This window comes from Danio rerio, chromosome 7 (assembly GCF_049306965.1).
Source record: "Danio rerio strain Tuebingen ecotype United States chromosome 7, GRCz12tu, whole genome shotgun sequence".
NCBI lineage: Eukaryota > Metazoa > Chordata > Actinopteri > Cypriniformes > Danionidae > Danio > Danio rerio.
In genome coordinates, this window is record NC_133182.1 from 16,150,001 (window position 1) to 16,164,587 (window position 14,587).

At 35.7% G+C, this 14,587-nt stretch overlaps 1 protein-coding gene across 1 annotated transcript in view; it reads right to left on the minus strand.

The window, feature by feature from the left end:
- Positions 1-10,252: 10,252 nt before the first annotated feature.
- The window catches only part of LOC100535633 (E3 ubiquitin-protein ligase TRIM21), a 33,616-nt gene continuing 29,281 nt past the window's right edge, over positions 10,253-14,587 (minus strand). Inside the window, exons 8-9 of the mRNA XM_073908138.1 lie at positions 11,201-11,255; positions 10,253-10,524 (exon numbers count right to left, since the gene is read on the minus strand). Coding sequence (XP_073764239.1) covers positions 11,230-11,255 — 26 coding nt within the window. The 3' untranslated portion in view covers positions 10,253-10,524; positions 11,201-11,229. The remainder of the gene's footprint in view (positions 10,525-11,200; positions 11,256-14,587) is intronic.

The window sequence follows — 14,587 nt, forward strand, 5'->3', positions numbered from 1 at the left end:
ACTCTAAACTGTCTGCATTGCGTACAGGTATTAAAAGTTTGGGCTCTTGTTGTTGTATTAGCTATTAATAAATTACTTCTAAAATGCATACAAACGTTTTTTTGAAGAAAGAAAAGGGGGATATAATCTAAGAGAAGAACTAAATTTTGAGAGGTCAAAAGCAAGGACAACTTAAAAAAGTTTATGTATGTCTGTCAGTGGTGTGAAAATATGGAACAGTCTAGAACAGGCCTACTCACACTATGCTATCCGAACCGTGCCCAGGCCCGTTTCCCGGATCGTTTGAGAAGAGTGAGTGCGCTTAATCGGGCTAAGGCACAGTTCACTTGGCCGGCCCTGGCCCGGTTGGAAGAGGTGGGCCTGAGCGCGGTTCACTTGGGCTTTGAAACTGAAATCGAGACGTGACTTTAAGGGACTATTTCATATGGATTTATTAATCATTCTTATTGTTCAATGAACTTAAACTGCCGTAGTTTATTAAAGATGCAAACCCCTCACTGCACGACAGCTGCGCTCCTTCAGAAGACCTCATTTCTGAGGCACGAAGACTTTATGATTGTTTATGAGCATCAAAAGTGGCGGATCTGTTCGGTGAAATATTTGACTGCGTGTCACCGCATCCCTAAGGACTGTTTGGCAAAATATTTGACTGCATGTCACTGCATATCAAACGACTGAAACGATATAACTAGAGAATTTCCACTGTGCTGCTGAGAGAGTGCTTCTCACTGAACAGCGCAGCATCGATGACGTAAGCGTGCCGAGGCCCGATTGTAGTGTGAGTGCGGGCCGTCGGGGGAGACGAGAGGGGAGAAGCGTGCTTTGGCCCGGTTCGAGGCAACTGTACCTACTGTGAGTAGGGCCGCAATGTCAGGATAATAATCAATTTAAAACGTTGTATAAATACAACATTATATTAAAGAAATATAATGATGAAGCTGATTGAAAAAGGATCAAATGAGACAGGTATGATGAAATTTTTATTAATGGCTATTTGCAGTACTATGTAATTTTTTCTTTGGGTCTATGTTACAAAATGTAAAGGTACAAATGGAATCAAACATATAATATGTCAAAGATGCCAAAAGGTTATAATATGTCTCGAAGAAGAAATACGTTTAAGTAATAGACGAATGATGTATTGGTAATGGGATATGAAAATAATAAGCTTGTGCTTCATCCCGCTCCATTTTCGACCATGTTGAAATCTATTTTTTGTTAATGATCTTTTATGTATGATATTTCTGTTCGAAAATAAATAAATCTAATCAAAACAATGGCTTACCATTTTTATGTCTTTTTGGGCTTGCCCAAAAATACAGACCTTCTGGTATGAAATAGCGGCTGAAATAAAAAAGGTAACTGGAGAAGAATTGGACTACTCATTCATTTCATTATACCTTGGGAAAATGGCAGAAATAATTCCAACTATTGACAAATACTTTATCTAAATCCTTTTGGTATAGCAGAAAAGCCAAAACTTCAAAATGGTTTCAAGCTGATCCCCCAACAAGGGCTCAATGGACAGGAATTGTAAAGGAAATGCACTGTATGGAGAGACTGACCTTTAGCCTAAGATTTGATAAAAAAAAATTAAAAAAAGTGCGACAAGTATTGGCAAAAATGGTCTGAGTATGTCATTATAAACAATTTGTGATAATGTCAAATATATTATGACTTGATTTTATAACCCTTACAACCGCTGTTTTTATTTCTATTTTTCCCTTCAGTCATTTTTTCTATTTTCTCTAAATAAAACTTGAAAATTATTTTACAAATAATAAAAAAATAAAATTTAATCAATCAGATTTGTTTTTAAAAGTTTAAGACTTGGAACAAGCTTAAAACAACAATTCAATGTACAGCCTACTGTAGGCTGTACAAATAAGCCATTCAAAAATAAGTAAAGAATAAATGAATGAATGTCATCTGCATAAAAACATACATGCACAAAGTTGATTCTTCTTCAAAATTTTTAAAAAAAATTCTCACTTTTTAGGAGCCATTATTTTTAAGCATGTTGCCCAATCGGATAAAGCAGTTTGGGTTTCACTACTTGTTTCACTTCATGTTTTTTTCATGTTTGTGTGTGTCACTGTGTTTTTGAAGCCCTTTGGCCTTTGTGACTGCAGACGGTTTGTGACAGTGATATTAGGAGGAGCGTAACAATATGTAGCTTTATTGCAGGCCGGGGTGACGGGGGTTTACCGTGGGGTCGGGTGTTTTGTATGAGGGCGATGTCCCGGGGCGTATCGTCCCAGCGCTGCGCACTGACCTGGCTGTCGCTCACTGACCTGTGAGACGGACATAATGAAGTGTGAGTGGCCGTCACCTTAACCGCCTGTGACAAGCCGTCCCAGCCCGCAGCACATCTGTGTCCAAGTCTCTCAGCGGCCACACTGCGCAACCACACCGCTGCAATCTGCCTCTGTTCTCCTGCGAGGTCACGAGTCACGAACCAGCTGTCACACACACACACACACACACACACACACACACACACACACACACACACACACACACACACACACACACACACACACACACACACACACACACACACACACACACACACACACACACACACACACACAGAGAGAGAGAGACCAGAGCTTTCCCTGCTGCTACTGTGTATCTACATTCCACTGTCACTGTCAATACGGGAATCTGACGGTGTATTTTTAAAACTCTGTGTTTTGATAAATGTAAAGTACTTCCAATGTTAAAAAGGATGTGATAATGTGGTATTTTTTAAAGCTTCTTTTAGATTTACTTTGTAGTCCATGTCAAGTGGTAAAACAACTTGTGTAAAATTATGATCACGTGTATTTTATAACTGTTTTAGCTGTTTTGATAGCTGCAAAGTGCTTTCAAAGTAAAAAAAAAAAAAAAAAAAACATGTGGCAAGGTGGTAATTTTTTTAACCCAGGCACATTATGAAAATGTACCCCTGTATACATTTCTGGAGAGCGCCAAATACTCCAAGTCCAAGTAGCTACGTTTTTGTTTTCACGAATCCACCAGAAGCTGCTGAGCTTTTTGAGATCTCAAACTTCTCTTGCGAGTGTCATTCATGCCTGCTGATCTCACGTAAATCCACCAGAGACCGCTGCTGACTGGCTGACTGACTGACCGATCGACTGACCCACCCTCCTCCTTCCCTAAACCCGACCAATCCTGTTTTCAAAATCACAGATTGACCCGGCCACCCATTTCCCTACTCCCAACTGGTAGTTTTAAAAAGCAATCCAGAAAAAGAAAAGCCCATGCCTGTTTTTTATGTTTTCAGATTGTACGTTCTCACCATGTTACCTGCTTGTTTATTTTATTTTTTTGCTTCTGTTTTTGTCTTACCTGCTTTTTGGAACCCTTCTTCACCAGACTCAAACTCAGTCGTCGTGGTCAAGTTGTTACACTATATCTACATCCCACAGTCACCATCATCTGCCTAATAAAAAGACTGTATTAAAACATGTGCATTGTGAAACTCTGTGTTCTGGCTGTGTTTTGATAACTGTGAAGTGCTTTCAAAAGTAAAAAAAATAAAAAATGATGTAATAATGTGGTATTTAGTTTTCTATTTTTATAATTATGTTTATATATTTAGTAATATATTTTTTGTTTTACTTTGTAGTCAGTCAAGTCATGTCATTGAAAAAAATTAAAGGTGTAAAATTATGTTCACTTGTTTCTTACAACTGTGTTCTAGCTTTGCTTGTAAAATGCTTCCCAAATAAATAAATAAATAAATATATATATATATATATATATAAAAAGATGTGATAATGATTTTAAAGTTATGTTTTTAGTTATATTGATATTTTATAGTTATATTTATTGCTTTAATTTGCAGCCAAAGTTGTTACACTGAAAAAATAAAATGTGTAAAATTATGTTCACTCATATATAAAAACTGCTAATCAATTTTGCAATTAAGATGAAAAAAACATATAAAACAATTTACCAAAGTTTATATTAAGAAATCATTTAAGTTTTTTTTTTATTTTGTACACTACATTACAAATAATACATTTGATTACAAATTTAAAATAAAAATATCATTTAGAGCATGACAGTATTTGCAATTGAAATTTGGAAGAAATGTTTTTAGAACTGTTTTTTACTCAGACCCAAACCTAATAAATCCAGAATAAAAATTCATTTAGTTTTTTCCCCAAAATTTAAATAATGTACTTAAGATATATTGTAAATTCTAATGTGCGCAAGCTGGATTAACCGATCCCTTGTATTATTCAATGAGACTTTTTTTTTTTTCAAATTCCCCTGTCTGTTCCCAGCTGTCATTATTTTGCATAGTTGTGCCAAATATACTGGTGCACAGGGGTATTCTTCAGGGTATGCAGGGAATCTGCAATATGTAATCACACACACATACAAACACACGCACAACTACTATATGTGGGTCTTTCCATAGACCTAATGATTTCCATATTGCACAAACTCTTCTCCCCTTATACCACAACCCCTAAACCCAACTATCACAGGAAGTAATCTGCATTTGTACAATTTTAAAATTCTTAATTCTGTGGGATTCCTCATGAGGAATTAAAAATGTCCTGCTATACTTGTGGGGACATTTGGTCAAGGTGAGAAATATACAGTGCTCAGCATAATTGAGTACACCCCATTTTGAAAATGAATATTTTTATCTATTTCTCAGTGAGTATAGGCAATGTATTTTGATGCATTTAAACAAAACAGATTTATTAAACAGATATATTTAATCAAATAATATTTTAGTCATCAAATATATTTAGAAAATGAAGGACAAAACAATTAAATTCAAGAAAAATATTGCAAAAGCAATTACAACATACACAATTTCAACACATTTTTTAAAAAAAGTTTGCTTCTCTTGATTTTTCCTCTTTTTAAAATTTGTATTTAATAATTTTTCTATAACATCAACATTTGGGTGTATTCGTTTTTGTACAGTTATCGTAAGTTATATTGCTGGATAAGCTCCAGATTTGGCTTCAGTGCTGACAAATCTGATTCATTCATTCATTTTCTTGTTGGCTTAGTCCCTTTATTAATCCGGGGTCGCCACAGCGGAATGAACCGCCAACTTATCCAGCAAGTTTTTTACACAGCGGATGCCCTTCCAGCCGCAACCCATCTCTGGGAAACATCCACACACACATACACACACACACACTCATACACTACGGACAATTTAGCCTACCCAATGCACCTGTACCACATGTCTTTGGACTGTGGGGGAAACCGGAGCACCCAGAGAAGAAACCCACGCGAAGGCAGGGAGAACATGCAAAGTCCTGACTAATCTGATGTAATATAATATTGTATAGCTAAAAATATGAATTTAAAAGATTTAAAGATTTGCCAGGGGTGTACACATCCTGCAGTTGGCAATCTGGTGTAAGCATATCAATAAATCTGCAGGTCTGAACAAATTTCAAAAAAATTAATACATGAGATTTAGATAGAAAATACCCAACATGGCATTGAGGGGATTATTAGAGAAATCAGCCTAAATGAGTCGTGTGAAGGTGGCACATTAGCTTATGATGTGTGCAGTGATATAAAGCATTTACAGCAATGAACAAAGACAAAAGTGCAAAATGTGCATTTCCCAATCCACGGCACCCATCAGGAATCCAGCAGAAAGCAGTGAAGCACACGACACATGCTCAGTGGCATTTCCTCCAGCCAGAAACTCTCAGGGTGTCCACCTGGACGCCATTCATAAACGTCAATTAAAAACAGGACAAAATGTTCAGTCAAACATCTGATTATCTTCTTCACCACACCTGTCCTTGGGTATATATTAGTTAAGGTACATTACTGATTATGACAATTTTACAGTAGATTTTTTAAGTCATTCATTTTCCTTTAGCTTAATTTCTTTATTCATCAGGGGTCGCCACAACGGAATGAACTGAAACTTATCCAGCATATGTTTTACACAGTGGATGCCCTTCTGCAATTCAGTACTGGGAGACATCCATACACACTCATACAGCCAGTTTAGTTTATTCAATTCACCAATAGCGCAGTTGTTTGTACTGTGGGGGAAACCAGAGCACCCGGAGAAGGCATCTCCACACAGAAATGCATCTGAGCCAGCCGGAACTCGAACCAGTGACCTTCTTGCTGTGAGGCGACAGATCAAACCACTGAGCCACTGTGTCGCCCCTACACTCTATTTCACACACTTTTAATTATTTTTATTAATAATAATTTCTTCATGGAAACAGTGTTTTTGCACATTTAAAATGCCGTACCCACAATGTAAAAAGGTGCTGTAAAAATTACAGTATTACTCAGAATTACAGGGACTCGAACCAGTGATCTTCTACCTGTGAGGTGACAGTGCTAACCACTGAGCCACCATGACGCCCAAATTCTTAAATACAAAAGAACTGTTAAGTATGATTGTGAATTATGATTTCATAGGGCATCCTCGTAAACCACATAAAAAAAAGTAAGCACACACAAACACCATGCCCGTAGCCAGCCTGATGAAAGGGGTGGTTGTTTTTCCTTAAAAAGTGAACCTTTTTGCAGTTATTTGCCTCATTTTGTATTTATTTTTGAAGTTTAAATACTGCAGTTAAATGACATTTCAAGAGTTCACACTTAGATACTGTTTGACAAATTGTTAGCAAGTTAGCAGGTTTGGCATGCTGTCCCGGGAGAGAACCCTGAGCTCAGATAGAGTTGAGCCCAGGGCTCCCGCCAGGTCCATAGAGCATGTGAGGGGAGTACGAGGTCAGGTGTTCTCGAGAGCTCCCCTCGGCAAAAGAGGAAAGGAGGAGAAGGGGTGGATGGGGGGTTTCTTCGGGAAAATGAAGATTAGGGAGCAGTTCTTAGCTAGGTTACTTATAGTGAGTTTGGATGAAAATGATTGGCTAGCTAATGAGTGTAGATGAGTGGCCAGCTGCAGTCAATCATATCATGTGCTTCTCTCAAAATTAGTTTGTGAAACTTCATTTTAAGCACTATTTTTATTTAAATAGCTTGTCGGATGGTCATTAAATCCAAACCTTTTGATGTACCTAAACATTTCTTTAAAAGTTGTGGAAAAACATGCTTTAAATACTAATTTATTACATGATTTATCATGTGGGAAAAAAGATTTGTTAATTTCTTTACATTAAAAACTGTAGCTTAAATTCATTTTTAGGCAAATAACAGTCTGGCGAGCACATTCGACTTTCCTCAAGTTATTCAAGTTAGAATTTGGCTATTTGAATTAACAAATAAATAAGCAATAATATAGAGCTTCACTGTTTTTCTAGATTTTTCTCCTGTAAAAAAGTTTAATTGAATATTAATGGATAACAATAGCCTGATTAGTATTAAAATTAATTGTAATATGTACCACCTTTGGCGCTTTACACCATTCTTGATAATTTTTTTTTTGTTTCACGAATAAGGTCTAAGATTTGGAATAAAAGTTATTTGTAAAATATTTTTTTCTACAACAATACAGTAGGTCAATATTGAAAGATGACTTTTGTCAGATTGTACGTTTTCTTTCACGACTTATTGTTGGACTCCTGAAAAATAATTGTTTGCCAAAATTGTTAAGCTGAAGCCACGACAGCCAACAGAGGATTTCACTTGGTCTTAAAGCCTATTTAATGGGTTATTTTCACAATTCATGATGGAAAAGCAGTCAAAAAATGGACAAATGAGCTCATGTATGGCAAAAATTCTGGACCTTTGTCGATGGGGGTTAGGATTTTCGAACCACCACCCTGGCTACAAGCCTGAACCCGTTGGGTTTTATAGGGACTTCCCATAGATATAATACTGTAAAGACTGCATACACATTTGGTCCCCACAATGTTATGAATACCAGGACCACACACCCCCACATTTGGCTGTTGTAACGCAGCTGTATAACAATAATTCTTCTGTCAGGAACAGTCTGTTAGAGATTTGTCTGTCGCTCTCACTCAGTGTCAGCATGGCTGGACCTTCTGTGTAGCCCACAGAGACAGAGCCATCCCTCCTGTCATAGGATATTTCACTTTGTGTGTGTGTAAGACATAGAGAGCCTCAGGCAGGACACACACACACTTCTTGTTTGTCAATAGCCAGAAAGGATGACACAGAGACTGAGGTTTAGATGACAGTACTTCTAAAACGCACTTAATGTATGGAGAGCAAGAAATATGTAGCAGTGGTGTTTGTTTTCGACTAAATTTAGTATTAAATTTGGAGATATTGCCGGTTTAGGTACTGAATGACAAATATTGAACTTTTATTTGGTATTGTTTTATTAGCCTTGCATGAATTTGAACCTTACTTAATAGACTTCTTCTTTGTAAAATGTTAAACACATATACACTCACCGGCCACTTTATTAGGTACACCTTACTAGTACCGGGTTGCCCCCCCTTTTGCCTTCAGAACTGCCTTAATCCTTCGTGGCATAGATTCAACAAGGTACTGGAAATACTTCTCAGATTTTGGCCCATATTGACATGATAGCATCAAGCAGTTGCTGCAGATTTGTCAGCTGCAAAACCATGATGTGAATCTTCCTTTCCAACACATCCCAAAGGTGCTCTATTGTATTGACATCTGGTGACTTTGGAGGCCATTCAAGTACAGTGAACTCATTGTCATGTTCAAGCAATCAGTATGAGATTATTCGTGATTTATGACATGGCGTGTTATCCTGCTGGAAGTAGCTATCAGAAGATGAGTACACTGTGGTCATAAAAGGATGGACATGGTCAGCAACAATACTCAGGTAGGCTGTGGCGTTGACATGATGCTCAATTGGTACTGAGCCCAAAGTGTGCCAATAAAATATCCCCCACACCATTATACCACCAACAACAACATAAACCATTAATACAAGGCAGAATAGATCCATGCTTTCATGTTGTTGATGCCAAATTCTGAACCTACCTTTCGAATGTTGCAGCACAAATCGAGACTCATCAGACCAGGCAACGCTTTTCCAATCTTCTATTGTTCAATTTTAGTGAGCCTGTGGCAATTGTAGCCTCAATTTCCTGTTTTTAGCTCACAAGAGTGGCACCTGGTGTGGTCTTCTGCTGCTGTAGCCCATCCGCCACAAGATGTGTTGTGCATTCAGAGATGCTCTTTTGCATATCTTGGTTGTAACAAGTGTTTTTTTGAGTTACTGTTGCCTTTCTATTAGCTCAAACCAGTCTGGCCATTCTCCTCTGACCTCTGGCATCAACAAGGCATTTGCGCCCATAGAACTGCCGCTCACTGGATATTTCCTCTTTTTCAGACCATTTTCTGTAAACCCTAGAGATAATCGTGCATAAAATCCCAGTAGATCAGCAGTTTCTGAAATACTTTGACCAGCCCATCTAACATCAACAACCATGCCACATTCAAAGTCGCTTAAATTTCCTTTCTCCCCCATTATGATGCTCGGTTTGAACTGCAAAAGATCGTCTTGACCATGTCTACATGCCTAAATGCATTGAGTTGCAGCCAGACTGCATTAGAAATGTTTGTGTTAACGAGCAGTTGGACAGGTGTACCTAATAAAGTGGCCGGTGAGTGTAATTATTTGTGCTTGGATACCAAACAGTTCAGTCCTGAAGCCAAGCTATTGTTAACTCGTCTGTCATTAATTAAATAGATTTTAGGGTTTATTTTTTTATATAAAAAGTCCAGATGTTATCATTTTATTTATGTGTCTTTATTACTTGCTGTAAGCAAATCTGAATGTCTATAATCAATTCAAAGCACACTGAAAAAAACAATTCACTGATTTTACTAAATTATAAAAAAAAGGGCTAATTTTAAACAAAGTATTTAAGTTGGACATTACTAAATGTAATATGTTTGTTTTAATTCAGCCCATATAAATTGTTAGCAACCACTTACCTTAAAACTATTTTGTAAATGCAATGAATCATTTTTACAGTGTAAGGCCAACAATAAGTGTTCAATGATGTGAACATTTAGATTTAGATTTGCAAAACAAAGGAAAACATAATCATGATTAATACACTGTAAAAATATTATATGATAATTTAGTCCCGACAGCATATGTTTTTAGTTCATTGTAACTTATTAAACTAAGTTAATCATGTTATGACTTAATTTTATAAGTTACACAAGCTGTGTTAAGTCAGGTTAACATAATACAAGTTGAATGGAGCCATAAGGTTAATTTGATTCAGCTTAAAATTTAAGTCAACCAGTATTTTTTTACAGTGTAGAAACAAAACAAAACAAAACAAACAAAAAAAAAGCCAGAGAGAAGCAGTAAGTTCATTTTAATGCTGATGATTGAATTCTTGAACACTGCTAATTGCCCATTGTGTACACGAGCTCAAAAGATATGACTGTTATTGGCTACAGTGACCATTGCACAGGAAGAGGATGCAGGTACCTGACTGGCCTGCCGGCAGTTCCGACCTGTCTCCAATAGAGAATGTGACATATTTTGAAGCCCAAAATACGACAACAAATACTCTGTACTGTTGCCTACCTTAAAGACTTATTTGCAGGAAGAATGGGACAAAATTACACCTGAAACACAAAGAATAGCAACATTACAAAGTGTTAAAAGCTCTATCCTGTTCCAACTAAAATGTGTTCAAAAAAACAAAATTGGAATATGTGTTTATTTTGGGGAAGAAAATCATAAGGGACACATTAAATAATGTATGTTGTAATGTCTGTAATGAAATACAAGTCAAAGTAAATTAAGAAATCACTATGTTTTTTAATTGCGTTATACATACATTTCCAACTTTTGTCTGATTTGGGGTTGTAAGACAAGCAGATAAGGTAGATAGCTTACATGTTGTTGGTGTTGTTTGTTTGGTTTTGTTAATCTGTTATTTATTTAGGTAAAATATATTTTTTGTTGGCCTTTTAGTTTTTTTATTTATTTATTTAAAACTATTTTATAGTTTTCATCATTAACAGACAGAACTTCTGCTGGTGGTATACCGACGGTCATGCACATGTAAAGTACAATCAAACCCTTGAAAACTTTTAAGGTATTTTAAAGGGTCTAAGGAACTTTTACATTGCCATTTAAATTTATTATAATTTAACATTCATTTACCACTATCTGCTCATCCTATGAGCAATTTAAAAAATCAAAATTAATATTTACAATTAAAAACAAAAACTTAAAAAAAAAAAGTATTATGTCATAATATAATAAAATAAATGTGACAAATGAACAGTGACGTACACTTATCAAAGGAATGAGAGTGAATGGGCTTATGCTGCTCCAGCTGTCCATCTGTCTGTAAGAGAGAAACCACAGAAGGTCGGTACTTTTATATTTTTAATTCTACTTATTAAATTCTAGATAACATAGAATGTGATTATTTGCAGTTTGACAGTGTCCTGTACATTATTACGCAAAATATTCACACGTGACTGAAATAATAAAATCCTGGGTCTTTCCTTACAATTTTTAGTGAATTACGCAAACTGTACAATGCTTTGATGATTCCAACTCAAGTGAACAACAGTGGGGATATTACTATTACAGGGGCAAATTATTGATTTATAAAGACTTTTTTTCACATGCAATAACCCAGTTAAACTCTGCAGGACATAGGCCCTCCAGGACAGAGTTTCCCCACCCCTGCAATAACCTGTGTAGCATGTTGTACTTGCAACATGGATGCTTGTGTATTTAATGTGTAACTATAGGTTGCTATTAAGTCTAAACTGTAGACATCTCAGTTGGTGAGATTGTGTATAATGTGTATGTGTGTTTGTGGTATACAGTAAGCTGACAAAACAATTTAATAAAATTACAGAACACAAAACAGTGGAATAAATGTGAGTATTACTTTAATTTGAGGTTTTGTACACAATATGGAGACTATTCAAGCTTTACTAGCTATTGTGCTGTTGTACTGAGCTTGCTTCAAAGAGTTAGGACTCCAACAATCCATGATTATAATTAATTTTATAACAACAACAACAAAAAACAGTGAACTTTGAGTTTGTGTATTACAATACTATGTTGTTCTGAAAATAGTAAGAATTCATATTCATAATGATATTAAATATGCTTTAATTTAATCTCCTTAAAACAAAGCCTAAATACACCTGATACAGGGTCAAAGTCTGATGTGTTTCAGACAAAATGGTTCTCAGTAGACTTTAATGTGTTTAATGCTTTTAAAAACAACCAAATAATAAAATACCAATATGTGCTGAGGCTTTTTAAAGATGTGATATTCATTTCTAGGTAAGTTACCGTATTTTACTTGCAGTAATGTGTATGTAAAAATGGATCCATGGACCGTTTAGAACGTGTTCGGGCTGTATTTGCTTTGTGTGTAAGTTACAGGAAGTTATATGAGTTACAGGAAGTTACACAGCTTGAGCAGATTAAAGACAAGGAAATATATTTATTTTTTTATTCTTGGTTTAAATACTCCAACTACACCACATACATCAGTCTACAATGAAATATTATTCAATACATGTATAAATTACGTAAGTGGAGCATTTAAAGACATATTCATCTGAAAGGAATATATACAGTGCTGTATGCAGCTGCTGTTTGTCGAATAATGAGGACATATACTATACCATCTGTTTTATAATTTATAAAATGTATGTGTTCACACATTAAAGAATGTCTAATTTAATAATTATTTAAAACCAAGATATTTTATAGCCATATGTAGCCTGCAACTACCACTGTAAGAAAACACTGCCATAGTCACATTCATCATGCTTTGGATAAAACTCCATACAAAGAAATGTATCATTAAATATTTATTGGATTCCTGTAATTAACTGAACTTTATTTTAAACGACTTCTGAATTATTATTTTTTACAAAGTTTTATTTAATATTTTTTTAATAATAATGCTGAATAATAATGCTCAAATAATACTGAGCAAGCAAAGCAATCACATTTCTTATTTTTGATTATGTACTAATTATTGAACGTATTAGGCAAATCTAATTATTGTGAGTTGCTTACAGATCATTAAAGTTGTTTTTAATGTTACTTTACCTTTTTATCTTTGCACAAAGATGGAGATAATGTCTTAAAAATAAAAAATCTAAATCTAGAAAAAGGGGCAAGGCAGTGGTGCAGTAGGTAGTGCTGTCGCCTCACAGCAAGAAGGTCGCTGGGTCGCTGGTTCGAACCTCGGCTCAGTTGCCGTTTCTGTGTGGAGTTTGCATGTTCTCCCTGCCTTCGCGTGGGTTTCCTCCGAGTGCTCTGGTTTCCCCCACAGTCCAAAGACATGCGGTACAGGTGAATTGGGTAGGCTAAATTGTCCGTAGTGTATAAGTGTGTGTGTGTGGATGTTTCCCAGAGATGGGTTGTGGCTGGAAGGGCATCCGCTGCGTAAAAACTTGCTTGATAAGTTGGCGGTTCATTCTGCTGTGGCGACCCCAGATTAATAAAGGGACTAAGCCGACAAGAAAATGAATGAATGAATCTAGAAAAACTCTGGTTTAGAGACTCAAATCAATTCATTGTGGTGAGTCATTTATGGTTTACAAGAGGCTTCTATACAGAGTATTTTAATTATAATATCTTTCTGGAATTTGTGTATTAAAAATGTTCATTCTTTATACTGGCATTACAGCTGTAATAAATGTGTGCATATAAAATTCAAGGAGGAATTGTGTGACTCAGAACACATGGGAACTACAGTCTGACCTGACCAGAAAGGGGCTGCTTAATGTCACAGATCATGTTGTACCATTAGGACTTGTTTAACAATCGTAAACAGTTCCATGATTCACATCGGCTTTAAAAAAATGCCTAGAAAATGTTTTTCTCACATAAATGTTTTTTAAGCGCTTGAAAAGTGTTTAAAATTAACATTGGAATCGGTGTAGGATCCCAGTTTTATTTTCCCTAAAAATAATTATAGAATAATTACACCAGCTAATCAAAATCAAGGTTTCAATAGCCCTGTCACATAACAGAAGATACAAGGGTCAACTCTATAAACTAGACATGTATCTTTCTTTAATTTGGCAAGTCTAATACAATGACAATAAAGCTCAGATCTGTGGACATTAGGCTACTGTAAGTGGGACTGATTGTGTCCAGTATTGGCCAACAGATCAACAGTCTCCTCTACTGGTGAAAAAGAGGAATCACATATTGAACGGTTTTACCCTGTTTCTGCCGTTTGCCTGTTGAATTAGTTTGCCACTTTGCCTACAATTAGTTATCCATCATATCAAGAGAGTGGACATTTTTGAATATGTATTTTCTAAGCACAACATTGGGCTTCAGTCTATGCCAGGGGTGCCAAGCGGTCCAAAGGGGACCTGAAAAGTTTAACGCAAATTCCAGTTAAACACACCTAATTCAGGTATTATTTAATACGTCCATATATAGGAAAGATGAAGCTAAAATCTGCAGGACCGTGGCACTTCAGGGCCAAGGGATGTCAATTTCTAAATAAATAAATAAATAATAAATTAWTTATATATATATATATATATATATATATATATATATATATATATATATATATATATATATATATATATATATATATATATATATATATATAATTCAATTAATCTTTATTTGTATAGCGCTTTTACAAAGTATATTATGTCAAAGCAGGTTTAC